This window comes from Scyliorhinus canicula, chromosome 20, assembly GCF_902713615.1.
Source record: "Scyliorhinus canicula chromosome 20, sScyCan1.1, whole genome shotgun sequence".
NCBI classification, from domain to species: Eukaryota; Metazoa; Chordata; class Chondrichthyes; order Carcharhiniformes; family Scyliorhinidae; genus Scyliorhinus; species Scyliorhinus canicula.
In genome coordinates this window covers 98,227,766-98,252,002 of record NC_052165.1, presented here as the reverse complement: position 1 = coordinate 98,252,002, position 24,237 = coordinate 98,227,766, and the positions used below count along the sequence as shown (strand labels likewise).

The 24,237-nt window shown below is 59.8% G+C and overlaps 1 protein-coding gene across 1 annotated transcript in view; it reads left to right on the top strand.

Annotated features, from left to right (window-relative positions):
- Positions 1-24,237, top strand: part of LOC119954831 (helicase SRCAP-like) — a 26,282-nt gene that overhangs the window by 778 nt on the left and 1,267 nt on the right. The window contains exons 2-9 of the mRNA XM_038780374.1: positions 1,719-1,978; positions 8,391-8,568; positions 9,367-9,503; positions 16,798-16,967; positions 17,755-17,947; positions 19,216-19,352; positions 21,266-21,452; positions 22,192-22,381. Coding sequence (XP_038636302.1) covers positions 1,719-1,978; positions 8,391-8,568; positions 9,367-9,503; positions 16,798-16,967; positions 17,755-17,947; positions 19,216-19,352; positions 21,266-21,452; positions 22,192-22,381 — 1,452 coding nt within the window. The remainder of the gene's footprint in view (positions 1-1,718; positions 1,979-8,390; positions 8,569-9,366; positions 9,504-16,797; positions 16,968-17,754; positions 17,948-19,215; positions 19,353-21,265; positions 21,453-22,191; positions 22,382-24,237) is intronic.

The following is a 24,237-nucleotide window of genomic DNA, read 5'->3' as shown; positions in this document are numbered from 1 at the left end:
ATCCCCAAACTAATCCCACTGCCCCACTCTCTCCCCACAGCGCTGTATCAATCCCAAACTAATCCCACTGTCCCACTCTCTCCCCACAGCGCTGTATCAATCCCAAACTAATCCCACTGCCCCACTCTCTCCCCATAGCCCTGTATCAATCCCCAAACTAATCCCACTGCCCCGCTCTCTCCCTATAGCCCTGTATCAATCCCAACTAATCCCACTGCCTCCTCTCTCCCTATAGCCCTGTATCAATCCCAAACTAATTCCACTGCCTCCTCTCTCCCTATAGCCCTGTATCAATCCCCAAACTAATCCCACTGCCCCACTCTCTCCCCATAGCCTTGTATCAATCCCCAAACTAATCCCACTGCCCCGCTCTCTCCCCATAGCCCTGTATCAATCCCAAACTAATCCCACTGCCCCACTCTCTCCCATAGCCCTGTATCAATCCCAAACTAATCCCACTGCCCACTCTCTCCCCATAGCCCTGTATCAATCCCAAACTAATCTCACTGCCCCTCTCTTCCCATAGCCCTGTATCAATCCCAAACTAATCCCACTGCCCCACTCTCTCCCCATAGCCCTGTATCAATCCCAAACTAATCTCACTGCCCCTCTCTCCCATAGCCCTGTATCAATCCCAAACTAATCCCACTGCCCCACTCTCTCCCCATAGCCCTGTATCAATCCCGAAACTAATCCCACTGCCCCGCTCTCTCCTCATAGCCCTGTTTCAATCCCCAAACTAATCTCACTGCCCCGCTCTCTCCCCATAGCCCTGTATCAATCCCCAAACTAATCTCACTGCCCCGCTCTCTCCCCATAGCCCTGTATCAATCCCCAACTAATCTCACTGCCCCGCTCTCTCCCCATAGCCCTGTATCAATCCCCAAACTAATCCCACTGCCCCACTCTCTCCCCATAGCCCTGTATCAATCCCAAACTAATCCCACTGCCCCACTCTCTCCCCATAGCCCTGTATCAATCCAAACTAATCCCACTGCCCCTCTCCTCTCCCCATAGCCCTGTATCAATCCCCAAACTAATCCCACTGCCCCGCTCTCGCCCCATAGCCCTGTATCAATCCCCAAACTAATCCCACTGCCCGCTCTCTCCCCATAGCCCTGTTTCAATCCCCAAACTAATCTCACTGCCCCGCTCTCTCCCCATAGCCCTGTATCAATCCCCAAACTAATCTCACTGCCCCGCTCTCTCCCCATAGCCCTGTATCAATCCCCAAACTAATCTCACTGCCCCGCTCTCTCCCCATAGCCCTGTATCAATCCCCAAACTAATCCCACTGCCCCGCTCTCTCCCCATAGCCCTGTATCAATCCCCAAACTAATCCCACTGCCCCACTCTCTCCCCATAGCCCTGTATCAATCCCAAACTAATCCCACTGCCCCACTCTCTCCCCATAGCCCTGTATCAATCCCAAACTAATCCCACTGCCCCTCTCTCTCCCCATAGCCCTGTATCAATCCCCAAACTAATCCCACTGCCCCACTCTCTCCCCATAGCCCTGTATCAATCCCCAAACTAATCCCACTGTCCCAGTCACTCCCCATAGCCCTGTATCAATCCCCAAACTAATCCCACTGCCCCGCTCTCTCCCCATAGCCCCGAATCAGTTCGAGTTGGAGTGATATCTGGTTTGCGCAGTCTGTCTGGAGCTTATGTTTAGTATTTGATTCACTGATTCACTCATATTTCCTCTTGCTCAGATTCTGAAAACTCAAGTGCAACAGACGAGGATGACGACGATGATGATGAGGAGGAGGATGAGGACGAGGAGGAAGAAGAGGAGGACAGCACGCAAGAGGACATCGGGGTGGAGTTCTTGATTCAGGGCGAGCCCCATGACGGCGAACTGAACCGCGAACTGGCCCAGGCCGATGTGAAGGGGCCAAAGAAGGAAATCACAGACATTGCAGCGGCGGCCGAGAGCCTCCAGCCGAAGGGCTACACATTGGCCACCACCCAGGTACCCGGGTTTGTTTGTGTGTGAGTCCTGCTCAACTGCTTGTCAGTCCTGAAGGGACCAAGCACTGCAGCAAGCCAACCGTGCAGACCCTCCATGAGTTAGACGGAGCGTGGGCAGGGGTTTCCGTGAAGGGACAAGTTGTCAGTTTAACATGCATTCATTAGGACAAATGCAAGAGTGCCAAATTTCCAAAGATCATAACTATTGGCAGCACAGAAGGAAAGGATGCTGATTGTATGGCACGGCCTGTCTTGGTTAGGAACTCAGTTATTTGACTTGCCATCCACTCAGCAGCTGTTCTTCCTGTAACAAAAGCACTTGTGGTCCTTTGAAACTTGGCATTCTTGCATTTGTCCGGATGTGAGTACGACACCACAGCCTTTGGTGACACGTCCCTCAAACAGTGTTCAGGTTCTTTTTTAAAAATTGTTTTTATTAAAGCTTTTTTCAACCAGAATTTTTACATAACAGAAAAATAAACGAGAAATATTTAACAAAACTAAGTGGCTGTTACATTGTACAAAAAGAAAATATGCATTAAATGGACAATTCCCCCCCTGTTGCTGCTGATACTTCACTGCTCCCCTAGAAAGTCAAGGAAAGGTTGCCACCACCTGGTGAAACCCAGCAAGGACCCTCTCGAGGCAAACTTATTCGCTCCAGGCTGAGGAACCCAGCCATGTCATTAACTCAGGTCTCCACGCTGTGGGGTTTTGACTCCCTCCACATTTACAAGATCTGTCTCCGGGCTACCAGGGAGGTAAAGGCCAACACTTCGACCTCTTTTGCTTCCTGCACTCCCGGATCCTCCGACACCCCAAAGATCGCTATTGTTGGACTCTGCTTCACCTGCGTGTCCAATATCCTGGACATAGCCTTTGCAAAGCCATGCCAGAATTCTTTAAGCGCCGGGCATGCCCAAAACATATGGATATAGTTCACCGGACTCCCTGCACATCTCGCACACCTGTCCTCCACCCCAAAGAACTTACTCATTTTCGCCATCGTCATGTGAGCCACCCGGTGTACCACCTTAAACTGAATTAAACTGAGCCTGGCACATGATGCGGACTAATTTACCCTTCCCAGGGCATCAGCCCACAGGCCCTCATCCAGCACTTCGCCTAGCTCCTCCTCCCATTTGCCCTTCTAACTCCTCCACTGAGGCTTCCTCCACCTCCTGCAGCTCCTGGTATATGTCTGACACCTTCCCCTCTCCTACCCAGATGCCAGACACTACCTGTCTATCCTTCGAGGGGGGAGCCGCGGAAATGTCCCCACCTGTTTTTTGAGAAAGGCCCGGACCTGGAGGTATCTGAAAGCATTTCCCGGGGACAGGCCGAACGTTCTCTCCAGCGCCTTCAAGCGAGGGAAAGTCCCATCTATAAACAGGTCTCCCATCCTTCTAATGCCTGCCCTATGCCAGCGTTGGAACCATCTATCTTGCCAGGAGCAAATCTATGGTTGTTCAGTATCGGGGTCCAAACTGAGGCCTCCTCCTCCTTCCTGTGCCTCCTCCACTAACCCCAGATCCTCAGTGTCACCGTCACCATCGGGCTTGTGGTGTATTGTACCTGGCTACACTCCAAGAGCAGTCTTTTGACTCGCGGGGTCCTGTTTGCCCACAAATCCCGTGATAATCCTGTTCACCCGCTTGAGGAAGGATTTAGGGATGAAAATGGGGAGGCACTGAAAAACGAACAGGAATCTGGGAAGAACCGTCATCTTCCCAGTCTGCACTCTTCCCGCCAGGGAAAGCGGGAGCATGTCCCACCTTTTGAAGTCTCCCTCCATCTGCTCTACAAGCCGAGACAAGTTAAGCCTGTGTAGGGCATCTCAGTTCCTAGCCACCTGTATACCTAAGTAACGAAAGCTCCACTCCACCATCTTGAGCGGGAGCTCCCCCAGTCTCTCTTCCTGACCCCTGGCGTGGATTACAAACAGCTCACTTTTCCCCACGTTCAACTTGTACCTCGAGAAGCTCCCAAAGTCCCCCAGGATCCGCATGACCTCCCCTGGCCAACGGCTCAATTGCCACGGCAAATAGTAATGGGGATGGGGGGCACCCCTGTCTCGTCCCTCGGTGCAGCCTGAAATACTCGAACCTCAGCCAGTTCATGGACACACTCGCTGCAAGGGCCTGATACAGCAGCTTGACCCACCCTATGAATCCCTCCCCGAATCCAAACCTACCTAACACTTCCCACAGGTACTCCCACTCCACCCTGTCAAAGGCCTTCTCTGCATCCATTGCAGCCACTACTTCTGCATCCCCTCCCTCCGAGGCCTCATAATAATATTCAGGAGCCTCCTCACATGCGTGTTCAATTGCCTGCCCTTGACGAAACCTGTCTGGTCCTCCTCAATCACTCCCGGGACGCAGTCCTCTATTCTGGTGGCCAGAATGTTTGCCAACAGTTTGGTATCTACATTCAGGAGCGATATCGGCCTGTAGGACCCGCATTGAAGCGAATCCTTCTCCCTGTTCAAAATTAGCGAGATCAATGCCTGCGACATCGTCGGTGGGAGGGTTCCTGTCTCTTTTTACCTCGTTAAAGATTCTTGGCAGGAGTGGGCTCAGTAGCTCTGAGAGCTACTTATAAAGTTCTACGGGAAAGCCGTCCGGACACGGGTCCTTGCCCTACTGCTTACTTGCCAGTCCCTTAACTACCTCCTCCAACTCAATCAGGGCCCCCAGTCCCTCCACCCGCTCCTCGTCCACCCTTGGGAACATCAATCAATCCATAAATTGCTTATTCTGTTCCCCTCCCCTCGGGGGTTCTGACTCGTACAGCTTCCCATAAAACTCCTTGAAGACTTGATTGATCCTCTCCGGGCTCAACACCGTATTACCCTCCTTATCCCTCACTCCCCGATCTCCCAGGCCGCCTCTCCTGCGCTAGCATCCTACTTGCTTTCTCCCCATACTCGTAGACTTTCACTTTCCTCAACTGTGCCTCTGCCTTCCCTGTTGTCAGCAGATCGAACTCCGCCTGTAACCTCCGGCGCTCCTTTAGCAGCCCCCCCCCCTCGGGGGCCTCCGCGTACTTCCTGTCCACCCTAAGCATCTCTGCCCTCTTCTCTCTGTGGGACCTAATACAGTAGTCCCCCTTTATAACGTGGGTGTTGGGGTCCAAGACAGCCGGCAGTGTCAATTTCAGCGGCCGGCTCACTTTGATCCGGAGAGGGAAGCTGCTCTCTCACTGAAGCAATCAGCCGGCCGCTGAAATTGACACTGCCGGCTGCTCTCTCCCTCCAATCAGAAACATTAAAACTTAAAAGTTGGATTGGAGGGAGAGAGCAGCCGGCAGTGTCAATTTCAGCGGCCGGCTGATTGTTTCAGTGAGAGAGCAGCTTCCCTCTCCGGATCAAAGTGAGCCGGCCGCTGAAATTGACACAACTGACAGTTGGGGTCCATAAGCCCCCCCGCGGTATATCGCGAACCGCGGTATTGCGGAGCGCGGTATAACGGGGGACTACTGTAGTGATTAACTCCCCTCTGATGACCGCCTTCATGGCCTCCCAAGCTGTTGTTGCTGTTACCTCCGCTGTGTCATTCGTTATCACATAGTTCCGAATGCTCCTCCTTATCCACCCACACACCTCTTCATCCACTAGAAGCCCCACATCCAGTCTCCAGAGAGGGCGCTGCCCCAGCTCCATGAACTCCCACAGGGCCCTGGCCGCCGCCAGTCTCTTTCCCAACCTGGACTTAGGCAGGTCCAATCCGGATCCAGGGCAGTGTTAAAGTCCCCCCCCCCCCCCCCCCCCCCCCCCCCCCCCCCCCCCATGATCAAGTTACTTGACTCCAAGTCCGGGATTTTACCCAACATGTGCCTCATGACTTCCGCATCATCCCAGTTCGGGGCACAGACGTTCACTAACACCACCCGGACCCCCTGCAGCTTGCCACTCACCATTATGTACCTGCCCCCCTTGTCCACAACAATGCTCCCTGCCTCAAATACCACCCGTTTACTAACCAGAATTGCCACCCCTCTGGTCTTTGAGTCTAGCCCCGAATGGAACACCTGGCCCACCCATCCCCTCCTTAACCTCGTTTGGTCAGCGAGTTTGGTCAGTGCGACTCCTGCAGCATGGCCACGTCCGCCTTCAACCCCTTTAAATGCGCGAACACGCGGACCCTCTCGACCGGCTTGTTCAGGCTACTCCATTCCATGTGATCAGCCTGGACCCCTTCCTGCCGACTAGCCATCTCCCTTTTTCGGCCACCCACATGCCTGCGCCCCCCGCTCGCTCCAGCCCTCCCGTCAGAGCCCCCCAACCCGACTCTCCATCCGTCCTCAACAGTTGGCTCCCCTTCAGTCAGCAAAGAAGCATCCCCCCCCCCTGCCAAGCACCCTCTTGGCACTGATTTCTTCCCCATTACGCATCCGTAAGTCTGCTGACCCCCGCCGCTCCTGCCTCTATCTCCAAACTTACTATCGTCTCCTCCTTCGGACCCCCAAACCCCCCCTCCCCCACAGGGTAAGAGGGCAAGTGCCATCCAGATCCTTCCCATGAAATGGACCCCACAACCCGGGCGTTCACGCACCCCCTGAAACAAAAACAGGAAAAGAAAAACAAACAACTTAAATTCTACTAACAGTCTTAGACCAGGCCAACACCTGGTTACCCATCTCCACCAGAGCGTTTCACCCATGTACAGCTGCCCCTTAGTTCAAGTCCAGCTTTTCATGTCTAATGAATGTCCACGCCTCATCTGGTGTATCAAAGTAATGGTGCCTGTCCTGGTACGTTACCCAAAGTCTCGCTGGATGCAGGAGCCCGAACTTCACCCCTTTGTTGTGGAAGGCCGCCGTAGCCCGGTTGAATCCCGCACGTCTCCTCGCAAGCTCAGCTCCTAGGTCCTGGTAAATGTGAATCTCGCCGTTCTCCCACTTACTGCTCCGCTCCTTCTTTGCCGAACGCAGGACCCGTTCCCTGTCAGTAAAGCGGTGGAACCTTATCACCATCGCCCTCGGTGCTTCGTTCGCCCTAGGCTTCCTGGCGAGGACTGCGCCCCATCCAGTTCCAAGGGCCGTGGGAAGGCCCCCGCGCCCATCAGCGTCCCCAGCATTGTAGTCACATACGTGCTCCCATCTGCCCCCTCCGCACCTTCAGGGAGGCCCAGAATCCGCAGGTTGTGACTTCGAGACCTATATTTGAGGTCATCCAGTCTCTCCTGCCATCTCTTGTGTCGGGCCTCGTGCGCCTCCACCCTGACCGCCAGGCCCAGGATCTCATCCTCAATCTCAGACACCTTCCTCTCCACCTCCTTGATCACCTTCTCCTGCATCGTCTGAACCTCCACCATCTTTTCCATGGATGCCTTCATAGGAGCCAGCATCTCCGTCTTCAGCTCTGCGAGGCAGCTCCTCAAAGTCTTGCTGCTCTCTCGACCACTGGGCCCACGCTGCTTGGTCTGCGCCGGCCGCCATCTTGTCCTCCCGGACCAGCTCCGCTCGCTTTCCCGCAATCGCTCTTTTAACAGCCCCGCTCCTGGTTCCCTCCATACAGCAGTGGGGGGAACCTCTCCAGCGCCCTTTCCCACACCGGTAATCACCGTCCAATTGCCGTTGCCGCCCCGTTTAAAGGCCCAAAACTCCGATCCCAGTGGGAGCTGCCATGTGCGCGACCTATTGGGACATGGACGCTACCGGATGTGGTGTTCAGATTCTGTGCTATTCCTGACTGTCGGCTGGAGAGATTTGTGGAGCAAGGGTGGAGCGATGGGGACAGGTACCAAAGCAGAGAGGACCAGGAGAGAGGCAAGGAGGGCCAGGGGAGGACTGGGAGCAATGGTTGGGAAGGTGTGAGAGAGGGAGATGGTGCAGGAGTGACCAGGGAGTTGTGCAGCATTTTAGGGAGTCTGGAGATTGACATATTGGACTAAATCCACCACTCGAGTGGCAGATTCCCATTCCCAAAAAGATATTGGTGAATCTTTACTGCAATCTCGTGATTACACGGCTAATGTTTACTGGTAGCATGATTCCTGACATATTTCTCTAACTGATTTAAATTGCCCTGGTATCGTGACTGGATTTGTTTCTCAATCATTTCCGTCCACCACCTGGATTGCTCATCTATTATGCGGATGTCCCTGTCTTCTGTTCTGCCACTGTGATAGCCTATGTGATGGGAATTGAAGGGTTAATTTCACTTCCATCCCCCATCGTTGATGGTTGGTTGGAGCTGACTCCCCAACCGAGGAATGGGACCCATCCCTATTCACTTATAATTCCCTAATAAACTCGATTTGCTTCTTGGACTGTCGATGCACTGTGAATGTCAAAGGGCTGTGCATTCCAGGCAGCGTTGACCCAGGCGTTAATTTGTTCACCCGTTAACCGGGAGCCCTTTGGCGATGGCAACAGCGCTCAGAAAGTTGTGTTTGTGTATGTTACAGGTGAAGACCCCCGTCCCTTCACTCCTGCGCGGGACCCTCCGTGAGTATCAGCACATTGGCCTCGACTGGCTGGTCACCATGTACGAAAAGAAACTCAACGGGATCCTGGCCGACGAGATGGGTCTCGGCAAGACCATCCAGACCATAGCCCTCCTGGCCCACCTGGCGATAGAGAAAAGTACGTCAGCTTCTTTAGCCTAGGTGGCGTGGTGGGGTGGGAGAGATGGAGGGAGATGGGGGTCACAAGCTATCTTTTTTTCCCCCTCCTCCCCCACATTAGCAGCAAAACACTGCACTACTGCCAATACCCTATTTGTAAAAAATAAATTTTGAGTACCCAGTTCTTCTTTTTTCCAATTAAGTGGTAATTTATGGGGCTTTTCACGGTAACTTCATTAAAGCCTACTTGTGACAATAAGTGATTATTATATTAATTTAGCATGGCAAACCCACCTGCCCTGCACATCTTTGGGATGTGGGGGTGCGACCCACACAAACACGGGGCGAATGTGCAACCTCCACACGGGCAGTGAGCTGGGCCGGGAACAAACCCTCGGTGCCGTGAGGCAACATTGCTAACCACTGTGCCACCCTGACAATGCCCTGTTAACGGCCAGCTCCGAGAGCACCCAACAACTCCATTCGCAGATATACTGCGATGCCAACATCATACACCCTTGGCAGCAGAATGCTACATTGCTAACCAAACGCCCCAGAAGCAGCAGGATGCTACGATGCCAAAGTCTTCCCCGTTTTGCCTTCCCTGTGAGCAAGAGACTATGGCAATGGTGGCATACTCCACCCCAAACTAGCAGGTTCCCCCATGGCCAACCTGCCCACCTTTTTCTTCACACTAGAGAACTTGCGCCGTATTACATCTGATTGGGGGGGGGGGGGGGGGGGGGGGGGGGGGGTAGTACTGCTGTCGTGCGTCTGTGCTTGGTCATTACTATACTGTTTTTCCCTTCCTCCCTAGGCAACTGGGGCCCCCACCTCATCATCGTGCCCACCAGTGTGATGCTCAACTGGGAGATGGAGTTCAAACGTTGGTGCCCCTCATTTAAGATCCTCACCTACTACGGAGTCCAGAAGGAACGGAAGATGAAACGGCAGGTAAGGGTTCGCGAGGAGAACGGTGGGGTGGGGGTGAACACACCCTTCCCCAAGTTGGGCGGGGCTTTAACACCATGCTACTTGTGTGGTTTGACTGCTGTGGAAAGGATTGGAATGGCCTGCCACCCGCAAGTTGGCCCCTCAATGGTTTGGCTGAGTCAGCAGGCTAAGGAGTCAGCAAATGGAGTTTGAGAAATTGTTAGTGAATTTAGATGGGAGTAAATCGCAAAGAAGAGTCCAAAAGGGGGGTTGAGGCCTTAATGCCCTGGCTGAGGACAATCAATTTGGGTTCCCACTTAATCTTGTTGACTCCCTGTTTGGGGGCAGGGAGTGTAAAGAGTGACCGTTTGGCCACAAGTTCAAAGAGCAGCACAGCGGGGTGTCCCAGGGCCCAATCTGCGGGGTGTCCCCGGGCCCAATCTGCGGGGTGTCCCCGGGCCCAATCTGCGGGGTGTCCCCGGGCCCAATCTGCGGGTGGTCCCAGGGCCCAATCTGCGGGGTGTCCCGGGCCCAATCTGCGGGGTGTCCCCGGGCCCAATCTGCGGGGTGTCCCCGGGCCCAATCTGCGGGGTGTCCCCGGGCCCAATCTGCGGGGTGTCCCCGGGCCCAATCTGCGGGGTGTCCCAGGGCGCAATCTGCGGGGTGTCCCAGGGCGCAATCTGCGGGGTGTCCCAGGGCGCAATCTGCGGGGGTGTCCCAGGGCCCAATCTGCGGGGTGTCCCAGGGCGCAATCTGCGGGGTGTCCCAGGGCGCAATCTGCGGGGTGTCCCCGGGCGCAATCTGCGGGGTGTCCCCGGGCGCAATCTGCGGGGTGTCCCCGGGCGCAATCTGCGGGGTGTCCCCGGGCGCAATCTGCGGGGTGTCCCCGGGCCCAATCTGCGGGGTGTCCCAGGGCGCAATCTGCGGGGTGTCCCAGGGCGCAATCTGCGGGGTGTCCCAGGGCGCAATCTGCGGGGTGTCCCAGGGCGCAATCTGCGGGGTGTCCCCGGGCGCAATCTGCGGGGTGTCCCAGGGCGCAATCTGCGGGGTGTCCCAGGGCCCAATCTGCGGGGTGTCCCAGGGCGCAATCTGCGGGGTGTCCCAGGGCGCAATCTGCGGGGTGTCCCCGGGCGCAATCTGCGGGGTGTCCCCGGGCGCAATCTGCGGGGTGTCCCAGGGCGCAATCTGCGGGGTGTCCCCGGGCGCAATCTGCGGGGTGTCCCCGGGCGCAATCTGCGGGGTGTCCCCGGGCGCAATCTGCGGGGTGTCCCCAGGGCCCAATCTGCGGGGTGTCCCAGGGCCCAATCTGCGGGGTGTCCCAGGGCCCAATCTGCGGGGTGTCCCAGGGCCCAATCTGCGGGGTGTCCCAGGGCCCAATCTGCGGGGTGTCCCAGGGCGCAATCTGCGGGGTGTCCCAGGGCGCCAATCTGCGGGGTGTCCCCGGGCGCAATCTGCGGGGTGTCCCCGGGCGCAATCTGCGGGGTGTCCCCGGGCGCAATCTGCGGGGTGTCCCCGGGCGCAATCTGCGGGGTGTCCCCGGGCCCAATCTGCGGGGTGTCCCCGGGCCCAATCTGCGGGGTGTCCCCGGGCCCAATCTGCGGGGTGTCCCCGGGCCCAATCTGCGGGGTGTCCCCGGGCCCAATCTGCGGGGTGTCCCCGGGCCCAATCTGCGGGGTGTCCCCGGGCCCAATCTGCGGGGTGTCCCCGGGCCCAATCTGCGGGGTGTCCCCGGGCCCAATCTGCGGGGTGTCCCCGGGCCCAATCTGCGGGGTGTCCCCGGGCCCAATCTGCGGGGTGTCCCCGGGCCCAATCTGCGGGGTGTCCCCGGGCCCAATCTGCGGGTGTCCCCGGGCCCAATCTGCGGGGTGTCCCCGGGCCCAATCTGCGGGGGTGTCCCAGGGCCCAATCTGCGGGGTGTCCCAGGGCCCAATCTGCGGGGTGTCCCAGGGCCCAATCTGCGGGGTGTCCCAGGGCCCAATCTGCGGGGTGTCCCAGGGCGCAATCTGCGGGGTGTCCCCGGGCCGCAATCTGCGGGGTGTCCCAGGGCGCAATCTGCGGGGTGTCCCCAGGGCGCAATCTGCGGGGTGTCCCCGGGCCCAATCTGCGGGGTGTCCCCGGCGCAATCTGCGGGGTGTCCCCGGGCCCAATCTGCGGGGTGTCCCAGGGCCCAATCTGCGGGGTGTCCCAGGGCCCAATCTGCGGGGTGTCCCAGGGCCCAATCTGCGGGGTGTCCCAGGGCCCAATCTGCGGGGTGTCCCCGGGCGCAATCTGCGGGGTGTCCCCGGGCGCAATCTGCGGGGTGTCCCCGGGCCCAATCTGCGGGGTGTCCCCGGGCCCAATCTGCGGGGTGTCCCCGGGCCCAATCTGCGGGGTGTCCCGGGCCCAATCTGCGGGGTGTCCCCGGGCCCAATCTGCGGGTGTCCCCGGGCCCAATCTGCGGGGTGTCCCCGGGCCCAATCTGCGGGGTGTCCCCGGGCCCAATCTGCGGGGTGTCCCCGGGCCCAATCTGCGGGGTGTCCCCGGGCCCAATCTGCGGGGTGTCCCGGGCCCAATCTGCGGGGTGTCCCCGGGCCCAATCTGCGGGTGTCCCCGGGCCCCAATCTGCGGGTGTCCCCGGGCCCAATCTGCGGGGTGTCCCCGGGCCCAATCTGCGGGGTGTCCCCGGGCCCAATCTGCGGGGTGTCCCCGGGCCCAATCTGCGGGGTGTCCCCGGGCCCCAATCTGCGGGGTGTCCCCGGGCCCAATCTGCGGGGTGTCCCCGGGCCCAATCTGCGGGGTGTCCCCGGCCCAATCTGCGGGGTGTCCCCGGGCCCAATCTGCGGGGTGTCCCCGGGCCCAATCTGCGGGGTGTCCCCGGGCCCAATCTGCGGGGTGTCCCCGGGCCCAATCTGCGGGGTGTCCCCGGGCCCAATCTGCGGGGTGTCCCCGGGCCCAATCTGCGGGGTGTCCCCGGGCCCAATCTGCGGGGTGTCCCCGGGCCCAATCTGCGGGGTGTCCCCGGGCCCAATCTGCGGGGTGTCCCCGGGCCCAATCTGCGGGGTGTCCCCGGGCCCAATCTGCGGGGTGTCCCCGGGCCCAATCTGCGGGGTGTCCCCGGGCCCAATCTGCGGGGTGTCCCCGGGCCCAATCTGCGGGTGTCCCCGGGCCCAATCTGCGGGGTGTCCCCGGGCCCAATCTGCGGGGTGTCCCCGGGCCCAATCTGCGGGGTGTCCCCGGGCCCAATCTGCGGGGTGTCCCCGGGCCCAATCTGCGGGGTGTCCCCGGGCCCAATCTGCGGGGTGTCCCCGGGCCCAATCTGCGGGGTGTCCCCGGGCCCAATCTGCGGGGTGTCCCCGGGCCCAATCTGCGGGGTGTCCCCGGGCCCAATCTGCGGGGTGTCCCCGGGCCCAATCTGCGGGGTGTCCCCGGGCCCAATCTGCGGGGTGTCCCCGGGCCCAATCTGCGGGGTGTCCCCGGGCCCAATCTGCGGGGTGTCCCCGGGCCCAATCTGCGGGGTGTCCCCGGGCCCAATCTGCGGGGTGTCCCCGGGCCCAATCTGCGGGGTGTCCCCGGGCCCAATCTGCGGGGTGTCCCCGGGCCCAATCTGCGGGGTGTCCCCGGGCCCAATCTGCGGGGTGTCCCCGGGCCCAATCTGCGGGGTGTCCCCGGGCCCCAATCTGCGGGGTGTCCCCGGGCCCAATCTGCGGGTGTCCCCGGGCCCAATCTGCGGGGTGTCCCCGGGCCCAATCTGCGGGGTGTCCCCGGGCCCAATCTGCGGGGTGTCCCCGGGCCCAATCTGCGGGGTGTCCCCGGGCCCAATCTGCGGGGTGTCCCCGGGCCCAATCTGCGGGGTGTCCCCGGGCCCAATCTGCGGGGTGTCCCCGGGCCCAATCTGCGGGGTGTCCCCGGGCCCAATCTGCGGGGTGTCCCCGGGCCCAATCTGCGGGGTGTCCCCGGGCCCAATCTGCGGGGTGTCCCCGGGCCCAATCTGCGGGGTGTCCCCGGGGCCCAATCTGCGGGGTGTCCCCCGGGCCCAATCTGCGGGGTGTCCCCGGGCCCAATCTGCGGGGTGTCCCCGGGCCCAAATCTGCGGTGGTGTCCCCGGGCCCAATCTGCGGGGTGTCCCCGGGCCCAATCTGCGGGGTGTCCCCGGCCCAATCTGCGGGGTGTCCCCGGGCCCAATCTGCGGGGTGTCCCGTGCCCAATCGCGGGGTGGCCCCGGGCCCAATCTGCGGGGTGTCCCCGGGCCCAATCTGCGGGGTTCCCCGGGCCCAATCTGCGGGGTGTCCCCGGCCCAATCTGCGGGTGTCCCCGGGCCCAATCTGCGGGTGTCCCCGGGCCCAATCTGCGGGGTGTCCCCGGGCCCAATCTGCGGGGTGTCCCCGGGCCCAATCTGCGGGGTGTCCCCGGGCCCAATCTGCGGGGTGTCCCCGGGCCCAATCTGCGGGGTGTCCCCGGGCCCAATCTGCGGGGTGTCCCCGGGCCCAATCTGCGGGGTGTCCACCGGGGCCCAATCTGCGGGGTGTCCCCTGGGCCCAATCTGCGGGGTGTCCCCGGGCCCAATCTGCGGGGTGTCCCCGGGCCCAATCTGCGGGGTGTCCCCGGGCCCAATCTGCGGGGTGTCCCCGGGCCCAATCTGCGGGGTGTCCCCGGGCCCAATCTGCGGGTTCCCCGGGCCCAATCAGCGGGTTGTCCCCGGGCCCAATCTGCGGGGTGTCCCCGGGCCCAATCTGCGGGGTGTCCCCGGGCCCAATCTGCGGGGTGTCCCCGGGCCCAATCTGCGGGGTGTCCCCGGGCCCAATCTGCGGGGTGTCCCCGGGCCCAATCTGCGGGGTGTCCCCGGGCCCAATCTGCGGGGTGTCCCCGGGCCCAATCTGCGGGGTGTCCCCGGGCCCAATCTGCGGGGTGTCCCCGGGCCCAATCTGCGGGGTGTCCCCGGGCCCAATCTGCGGGGTGTCCCCGGGCCCAATCTGCGGGGTGTCCCCGGGCCCAATCTGCGGGGTGTCCCCGGGCCCAATCTGCGGGGTGTCCCCGGGCCCAATCTGCGGGGTGTCCCCGGGCCCAATCTGCGGGGTGTCCCCGGGCCCAATCTGCGGGGTGTCCCCGGGCCCAATCTGCGGGGTGTCCCCGGGCCCAATCTGCGGGGTGTCCCCGGGCCCAATCTGCGGGGTGTCCCCGGGCCCAATCTGCGGGGTGTCCCCGGGCCCAATCTGCGGGGTGTCCCCGGGCCCAATCTGCGGGGTGTCCCCGGGCCCAATCTGCGGGGTGTCCCCGGGCCCAATCTGCGGGGTGTCCCCGGGCCCAATCTGCGGGGTGTCCCCGGGCCCAATCTGCGGGGTGTCCCCGGGCCCAATCTGCGGGGTGTCCCCGGGCCCAATCTGCGGGGTGTCCCCGGGCCCAATCTGCGGGGTGTCCCCGGGCCCAATCTGCGGGGTGTCCCCGGGCCCAATCTGCGGGGTGTCCCCGGGCCCAATCTGCGGGTGTCCCCGGGCCCAATCTGCGGGGTGTCCCCGGGCCCAATCTGCGGGGTGTCCCCGGGCCCAATCTGCGGGGTGTCCCCGGGCCCAATCTGCGGGGTGTCCCCGGGCCCAATCTGCGGGGTGTCCCCGGGCCCAATCTGCGGGGTGTCCCCGGGCCCAATCTGCGGGGTGTCCCCGGGCCCAATCTGCGGGGTGTCCCCGGGCCCAATCTGCGGGGTGTCCCCGGGCCCAATGTGCGGGGTGTCCCGGGCCCAATCTGCGGGGTGTCCCCGGGCCCAATCTGGCGGGTGTCCCAGGGCCCAATCTGCGGGGTTCCCCGGGCCCAATCTGCGGGGTGTCGCCCGGGCCCAATCTGCGGGGTGTCCCCGGGCCCAATCTGCGGGGTGTCCCCGTGCCCAATCTGCGGGGTGTCCCCGGGCCCAATCTGCGGGGTGTCCCCGGGCCCAATCTGCGGGGTGTCCCCGGGGCCAATCTGCGGGTGTCCCCGGGCCCAATCTGCGGGGTGTCCCCGGGCCCAATCTGCGGGGTGTCCCCGGGCCCAATCTGCGGGTGTCCCCGGGCCCAATCTGCGGGGTGTCCCCGGGCCCAATCTGCGGGGTGTCCCAGGGCCCATCTGCGGGGTGTCCCAGGGCCCAATCTGCGGGTGTCCCAGGGCCCAATCTGCGGGGTGTCCCAGGGCCCAATCTGCGGGGTGTCCCAGGGCCCAATCTGCGGGGTGTCCCAGGGCCCAATCTGCGGGGTGTCCCAGGGCCCAATCTGCGGGGTGTCCCAGGGCCCAATCTGCGGGGTGTCCCAGGGCCCAATCTGCGGGGTGTCCCAGGGCCCAATCTGCGGGGTGTCCCAGGGCCCAATCTGCGGGGTGTCCCAGGGCCCAATCTGCGGGGTGTCCCAGGGCCCAATCTGCGGGTGTCCCAGGGCCCAATCTGCGGGGTGTCCCAGGGCCCAATCTGCGGGGTGTCCCAGGGCCCAATCTGCGGGGTGTCCCAGGGCCCAATCTGCGGGGTGTCCCAGGGCCCAATCTGCGGGGTGTCCCAGGGCCCAATCTGCGGGGTGTCCCAGGGCCCAATCTGCGGGGTGTCCCAGGGCCCAATCTGCGGGGTGTCCCAGGGCCCAATCTGCGGGGTGTCCCAGGGCCCAATCTGCGGGGTGTCCCAGGGCCCAATCTGCGGGGTGTCCCAGGGCCCAATCTGCGGGGTGTCCCAGGGCCCAATCTGCGGGGTGTCCCAGGGCCCAATCTGCGGGGTGTCCCAGGGCCCAATCTGCGGGGTGTCCCAGGGCCCAATCTGCGGGGTGTCCCAGGGCCCAATCTGCGGGGTGTCCCAGGGCCCAATCTGCGGGGTGTCCCAGGGCCCAATCTGCGGGGTGTCCCAGGGCCCAATCTGCGGGGTGTCCCAGGGCCCAATCTGCGGGTGTCCCAGGGCCCAATCTGCGGGGTGTCCCAGGGCCCAATCTGCGGGGTGTCCCAGGGCCCAATCTGCGGGGTGTCCCAGGGCCCAATCTGCGGGGTGTCCCAGGGCCCAATCTGCGGGGTGTCCCAGGGCCCAATCTGCGGGGTGTCCCAGGGCCCAATCTGCGGGGTGTCCCAGGGCCCAATCTGCGGGGTGTCCCAGGGCCCAATCTGCGGGGTGTCCCAGGGCCCAATCTGCGGGGTGTCCCAGGGCCCAATCTGCGGGGTGTCCCAGGGCCCAATCTGCGGGGTGTCCCCGGGCCCAATCTGCGGGGTGTCCCCGGGCCCAATCTGCGGGGTGTCCCCGGGCCCAATCTGCGGGGTGTCCCCGGGCCCAATCTGCGGGGTGAGCTACTAGCTGGGCAGCAGGCAGGTTTTAATTGTGTTTTATTTTGTCCCTTGCACACAGGGTTGGACAAAGCCGAATGCCTTCCACGTCTGCATTACCTCCTACAAGCTCGTCCTCCAGGACCACCAGGCGTTCCGCCGCAAGAACTGGAAATACATGATCCTGGATGAGGCCCAAAACATCAAAAACTTCAAGTCGCAACGCTGGCAGTCCCTGCTGAACTTCAACAGGTCTGTGTCCTCCGCAATCCACAACTCCAGCACCCCCCAGCTCAATCCCCACGCTGCAGTCCTTCAGTGAGCCGAGGGGACAGTGGACAGGGAGCCTTCCACTGTATCTAACCCCGTGCTGTGCCTGTCCTGGGAGTGTTTGATGGGGACAGTGTAGAGGGAGCTTTACTCTGTATCTAACCCCGTGCGGTACCTGTCCTGGGAGTGTTTGATGGAGACAGTGTAGAGGGAGCTTTACTCTATATCTAACCCCGTGCTGTACCTGTCCTGGGAGTGTTTGATGGGAACAGGGTAGAGGGAGCTTTACTCTGTATCTAACCCCGTGCTGTACCTGTCCTGGGAGTGTTTGATGGGGACAGTGTGGAGGGAGCTTTACTCTGTATCTAACCCCGTGCTGTACCTGTCCTGGGAGTGTTTAATGGGGACAATGGAAAGTTGTTGATAGCCCCTTGCAACTTGGTTTGATCTCGGTTGCAGTGGTTTTAAAGCTTTGATCTGTGCGTTGCTAAAAGGATGTTGAGGCCCTGGGGATGGCCAGAAATGTGTTCAAAGGGAAATGCCAAATTGTCAATAGATAGACTTCAGACTTATCCCCACCTTCCTCCCCTCCCTCCCTGTTACTCCGTTGTGTCCCTGATTGTTGGTGTCCCCCTCCTAGCTTGTCCTTTGAACTCTGCCCCTCCCCAATTCTCAATTAACCCTCACTCCTGACACCTCTCCAAGCTGCCCCATCTCTGGTGCGATCTGTTCGCTCTCTGACACTCACTCTCTATTTCTCTCTGGACAGTCAGCGGCGCCTCCTGCTGACTGGGACCCCGCTGCAGAACAGTCTGATGGAGCTCTGGTCCCTCATGCATTTCCTGATGCCACACGTCTTCCAGTCCCACCGAGAGTTCAAGGAGTGGTTCTCCAATCCGCTGACAGGAATGATCGAGGGCAGCCAAGAGTACAACGAGAATCTCATCAAGCGACTGCATAAGGTAGCAATCATTCTCCCTCCCTCCTCACCTGCTGTTTGTCAGCCCCCTCCCTGCCTGCCTCCCTCCCGCTGGGGTGTCCCCACCTTCCCTCCCATGGTGTGTGCGTGCGCATACCGCTTCCTCTGGTCAGTGTGTGCGCACATACCCCCCCCCCCCCCCCCCCCCCCCCCCCCCCCCCGGCCGGGTGTGTCTGTGTGTGTATCACCTTCCTCCCGTCAGTGTGTGCGCGCGCGTGTACTGCCTTCCCGCCTGGTTGCACGTGTCCCCGCCCTCCTCCCATCATTGTGTGCGCGCGCGAGTGCGCGTACGGCTTTCCTCCTGCCGGGGTGTGCGTGCCTACTGTCGTCTTCCCGTCGGTGTGTATACGTCCCCACCCCCATCAGTGTGCTGTAGTGTATTTGTTGTGTGGGGCGGCGTTAGAAAACAAAAGTGAGCAGAAAATGGGTGTGAATCAGGGCAGAGGGGTTAGGGAGTAAATTACAGGATCTTCAGCCATGTGCAGCTCACACCTTGGCTTTCAAGGGTGCAGTGAATGAAATGGAGTGGATGCTCAAGAGGCCGTAAACGATGGAGCACAGAGATCTTGATTGTGGGAGCTGGTGGAGATTTGAGATGGGCAGGGATGTCGGGGCCTGAGGAGGTTTCAGAAATGGAGAGGATTGGGCAGCACGGTGGCGCAGTGGTTCGCACTGCTGCCTTGCGGTGCCGAGGTCCCCGGTTTGATCCCAGCTGTGCATCACTGTCCGTGTGGAATCTGCACATTCTCCCTGTGTTTGCGTGGGTTTCATCCGGAAAACCCAAAGATGTGCAGGGTTGGTGGATTGGCCACGCTAAATTGCCCCTTATTTGGAAAAAATGAATTGGGTACCCTAAATTCATTTAAAAAAAAAAAAGAAATGGAGATTATTGTAGGGGCTGGGGGAGGTTACAGAGCTGGGGAGGGTTGTACAGGCGGTTACAGAGATGGGGGAGGTTACGGAGATGGGGAGGAGAGGTTACAGAGCTGGGGGAGTGTTGGAGGAGAGGTTACAGAGATGGGGAGGGTTGGAGGAGAGGTTCCAGAGATGGGGAGGGTTGTAGAGGAGGTTACAGAGATGGGGAGGTTAGAGACTTGCTCTCGCGATAGTCATTAATTGTGTACTGAGGGAGGATGAGGGACAAGCAGCCTTGTAACCCAACGTGCCTCGAACTGTCAGGTCAGGGTCAGGCAGGGATGGCCGCTCTTTTCCTTTGACCCAATTGTTTGTTACCCGAGTTTCTCCCCGCAGGTCCTCCGACCGTTCCTCCTCCGCAGGATCAAACTGGATGTGGAGAAACAGATGCCAAAGAAATACGAGCATGTGGTGCAGTGCCGCCTCTCCAAGCGACAACGCTACCTATACGATGACTTCATGTCCCAGGCCTCGTAAGTGACTGCACTGTGGGGAGCACGTGGTGGTGGTGGTGGGGGGAGGAGCTTTACTCTGTATCTAACCCCTTGCTGTACCTGTTCTGGGAGTGTTTGATGGGGACAGTGTAGAGGGAGCTTTACTCTGTATCTAACCCCGTGCTGTACCTGTCCTGGGAGTGTTTGATGGGGACAGTGTAGAGGGAGCTTTACTCTGTATCTAACCCCGTGCTGTACCTGTCCTGGGAGTGTTTGATGGGGACAGTGTAGCGGGAGCTTTACTCTGTATCTAACCCCGTGCTGTACCTGTCCTGGGAGTGTTTGATGGGGACAGTGTAGAGGGAGTTTTACTCTGTATCTAACCCCGTGCTGTACCTGTCCTGGGAGTGTTTGATGGGGACAGTGTAGAGGGAGCTTTACTCTGTATCCAACCCCGTGCTGTACCTGTCCTGGGAGTGTTTGATGGGGACAATGCAGAGGGAGCTTTACTCTGTATCTAACCCCGTGCTGTACCTGTCCTGGGAGTGTTTGATGGGGACAGTGTGGAGGGAGCTTTACTCTGTATCTAACCCCGTGCTGTACCTGTCCTGGGAGTGTTTGATGGGGACAGTGTGGAGGGAGCTTTACTCTGTATCTAACCCCGTGCTGTACCTGCCCTGGGAGTGTTTGATGGGGACAGTGCAGAGGGAGCTTTACTCTGTATCTAACCCCGTGCTGTACCTGTCCTGGGAGTGTTTGATGGGGACAGTGTAGAGGGAGTTTTACTCTGTATCTAACCCCGTGCTGTACCTGTCCTGGGAGTGTTTGATGGGGACAGTGTAGAGGGAGCTTTACTCTGTATCCAACCCCGTGCTGTACCTGTCCTGGGAGTGTTTGATGGGGACAATGCAGAGGGAGCTTTACTCTGTATCTAACCCCGTGCTGTACCTGTCCTGGGAGTGTTTGATGGGGACAGTGTGGAGGGAGCTTTACTCTGTATCTAACCCCGTGCTGTACCTGTCCTGGGAGTGTTTGATGGGGACAGTGTGGAGGGAGCTTTACTCTGTATCTAACCCCGTGCTGTACCTGCCCTGGGAGTGTTTGATGGGGACAGTGCAGAGGGAGCTTTACTCTGTATCTAACCCCGTGCTGTACCTGTCCTGGGAGTGTTTGATGGGGACAATGTCCAAGGTGATTTAATGTTCCCCGGCAGCATGTTTACTGAGCAGGGTATGCTGTGTTAATTGAAAGAGGGAGCGGGATTTAAGACTTTTCTGACAGTGTGGAATGCATTGCCTGAAATTAGAGTGAAATGCCAATCAGTAATAATTTTGAAATGGGAATTTGGCTCCGTATCGGGAGGGCAGCATTAATTGGGGCCATGGAGGAGAGTGTCGGCTTGGTGAGAGGGCCTGCCAGTGCAGGCTTGGTGAGTGGGCCTGCCAATGCCGGCTTGGTGAGCGGGCCTGCCGATGCCGGCTTGGTGAGTGGGCCTGCCAATGCCGGCTTGGTGAGCGGGCCTGCCGATGCAGGCTTGGTGAGCGGGCCTGCCGATGCCGGCTTGGTGAGAGGGCCTGCCAGTGCAGGCTTGGTTAGCGGGCCTGCCGATGCCGGCTTGGTGAGCGGGCCTGCTGATGCCGGCTTGGTGAGCGGGCCTGCCGATGCCGGCTTGGTGAGCGGGCCTGCCGGTGCCGGCTTGGTGAGCGGGCCTGCCCATGCAGGCTTGGTGAGCGGGCCTGCCGATGCAGGCTTGGTGAGCGGGCCTGCCAATGCCGGCTTGGTGAGCGGGCCTGCCGATGCACTATCACCCATGCACTGTAAGGTTGCCTCCAGTTGTTTCTGCCCGCTCTCCTGCCTCAGTGGGTTTCATTAATTTGGTGCGGTGACATCGACCCCACCCTCCCTCCATGGGCGACTCTCGGCTGATTGTCCTTTGCCTTTGCTTTGCCTAGCACCAAGGAGACTCTGGAGACCGGGCATTTTATGAGCGTCATCAACATCCTCATGCAGCTGCGCAAGGTCTGCAACCATCCAAACCTCTTCGACCCCCGGCCCATCCACTCCCCTTTCATCACCAAGGGCATCTGCTATACCACAGCCTCCTGCATCCCCCAGGCCCTGGAGTACGAGCCCTTCAAGGTAAGGCTGCAGCATGGGCGTGCGTTTGTGTAGCGTCGGCACCGGTCCAGGTGAGGCGATCTTTGGGGCAGGCGAACCAAATTGAGAGAGAGGAGAGTGGAGGCTCCTGAAGGGACGTTCCAGAGGTGAGGACTGTACTGGGGCAGCTGAAGCTTCAGCTTCCAGTGGCGGATCGCCGGTCATTGGGGTGGGCAGTGCTTGAGAGGCTGGAATTGGAGGAGTGAAGTGATATCGGACGGTTATGGGGGATGCGATGAGACAGGGCTGTAGACTCTTGTAAGGGTGGCAGGGTGGGGGGCTAACAGGTGGCGGAGTGACTAATTGGTGGCCGTGGGGGGGGGGGGGGGGGTGGGGTGCTGATGGGGGGGGGGGGGAGGCTGGCGGAGGCTGATTTTAAATTGGAGGAATTGTCAAGCTGTGGGGCAGAGAGCACGGGGTGGGTGTTGGGCAATGCCGGAGGCTGGTTTAGCAATGGGGGTATGTTTGTGGCTGGATGCTGATCACTCGCGGTTAGGTGTGAGACCCAGGTTTCGGACATGTAAACCTGATCTTCGTCTGATAGACATGGAGTGAGTATCTCTGGGACAGAGGCTCGTGGACATTGTGATTCCACACTCTGCCCTCACCTGGTGAATTTGGATGTTTGGGGTGCCCGGGCCTGTGCTGCGTCAGAGCTGCGAGTGTGGGAGTCATGATGCTCGGAGACCCTGACCGAGCCGGTCATGTTTTGTCTCCTCAGCAGGTGGACCTCAGCATCTTTGACCTGATCAACATCGAGGGCCGCCTCTCTCGCTACGAGTCCGAGGTGTTCCTGCCCAAGAACAAAGTTACCAAGAAGCTGATTGAGGAGATATCCGAGGCTCCTGACCCCCCTCCGCGCCCCAAGCCTGTCCGCATGAAGGTGAACAGGTGTGTGCAGCTCTCTGCATGTGTGTGTGTGTGTGCAGCTCTCTGCATGTGTGTGTGTGTGCAGCTCTCTGCATGTGTGTGTGTGTGCAGCTCTCTGCATGTGTGTGTGTGTGTAGCTCTCTGCATGTGTGTGTGTGTGCAGCTCTCTGCATGTGTGTGTGTGTGTAGCTCTCTGCGTGTGTGTGTGTAGCTCTCTGTGTGTGTGTGTGTGTAGCTCTCTGCGTGTGTGTGTGTAGCTCTCTGCGTGTGTGTGTGTAGCTCTCTGCGTGTGTGTGTGTAGCTCTCTGCGTGTGTGTGTGTGTAGCTCTCTGCGTGTGTGTGTGTGTAACTCTCTGCGTGTGTGTGTGTGTGTGTAACTCTCTGCGTGTGTGTGTGTAACTCTCTGCGTGTGTGTGTGTAGCTCTCTGCGTGTGTGTGTGTAGCTCTCTGCGTGTGTGTGTGTAGCTCTCTGCGTGTGTGTGTGTGTAGCTCTCTGCGTGTGTGTGTGTAGCTCTCTGCGTGTGTGTGTGTAGCTCTCTGCGTGTGTGTGTGTAGCTCTCTGCGTGTGTGTGTGTAGCTCTCTGCGTGTGTGTGTGTAGCTCTCTGCGTGTGTGTGTGTAGCTCTCTGCGTGTGTGTGTAGCTCTCTGCGTGTGTGTGTGTAGCTCTCTGCGTGTGTGTGTGTAGCTCTCTGCGTGTGTGTGTGTAGCTCTCTGCGTGTGTGTGTGTAGCTCTCTGCGTGTAGCTCTCTGCGTGTGTGTGTGTAGCTCTCTGCGTGTGTGTGTGTAGCTCTCTGCGTGTGTGTGTGCTCTCTGCGTGTGTGTGTGTAGCTCTCTGCGTGTGTGTGTGTAGCTCTCTGCGTGTGTGTGTGTAGCTCTCTGCGTGTGTGTGTAGCTCTCTGCGTGTGTGTGTAGCTCTCTGCGTGTGTGTGTGTAGCTCTCTGCGTGTGTGTGTGTAGCTCTCTGTGTGTGTGTAGCTCTCTGCGTGTGTGTGTAGCTCTCTGCGTGTGTGTAGCTCTCTGCGTGTGTGTAGCTCTCTGCGTGTGTGTAGCTCTCTGCGTGTGTGTAGCTCTCTGCGTGTGTGTAGCTCTCTGCGTGTGTGTAGCTCTCTGCGTGTGTGTGTGTAGCTCTCTGCGTGTGTGTGTGTGTGTAGCTCTCTGCTGTGTGTGTGTAGCTCTCTGTGTGTGTGTGTGTAGCTCTCTGCGTGTGTGTAGCTCTCTGCGTGTGTGTGTAGCTCTCTGCGTGTGTGTGTAGCTCTCTGCGTGTGTGTGTGTGTGTGTGTAGCTCTCTCTGCATGTGTGTGTGTAGCTCTCTGCGTGTGTGTGTGTGTGTGTGTAGCTCTCTGTGTGTGTGTAGCTCTCTGTTATGTGTGTAGCTCTGTGTGTGTGTAGCTCTGTGTGTGTGTAGCTCTCTGTGTGTGTGTAGCTCTGTGTGTGTGTGTAGCTCTGTGTGTGTGTAGCTCTGTGTGTGTGTGTGTAGCTCTCTGTGTGTGTGTAGCTCTGTGTGTGTGTAGCTCTGTGTGTGTGTAGCTCTGTGTGTGTGTAGCTCTGTGTGTGTGTAGCTCTGTGTGTGTGTAGCTCTCTGTGTGTGTGTGTGTGTGTGTGTAGCTCTGTGTGTGTGTAGCTCTGTGTGTGTGTAGCTCTGTGTGTGTGTAGCTCTGTGTGTGTAGCTCTGTGTGTGTAGCTCTGTGTGTGTGTAGCTCTGTGTGTGTGTAGCTCTGTGTGTGTGTAGCTCTGTGTGTGTGTAGCTCTGTGTGTGTGTAGCTCTGTGTGTGTGTAGCTCTGTGTGTGTGTAGCTCTGTGTGTGTGTAGCTCTGTGTGTGTGTGTGTAGCTCTCTGTGTGTGTGTGTAGCTCTCTGCGTGTGTGTGTGTAGCTCTCTGTGTGTGTGTGTGTAGCTCTC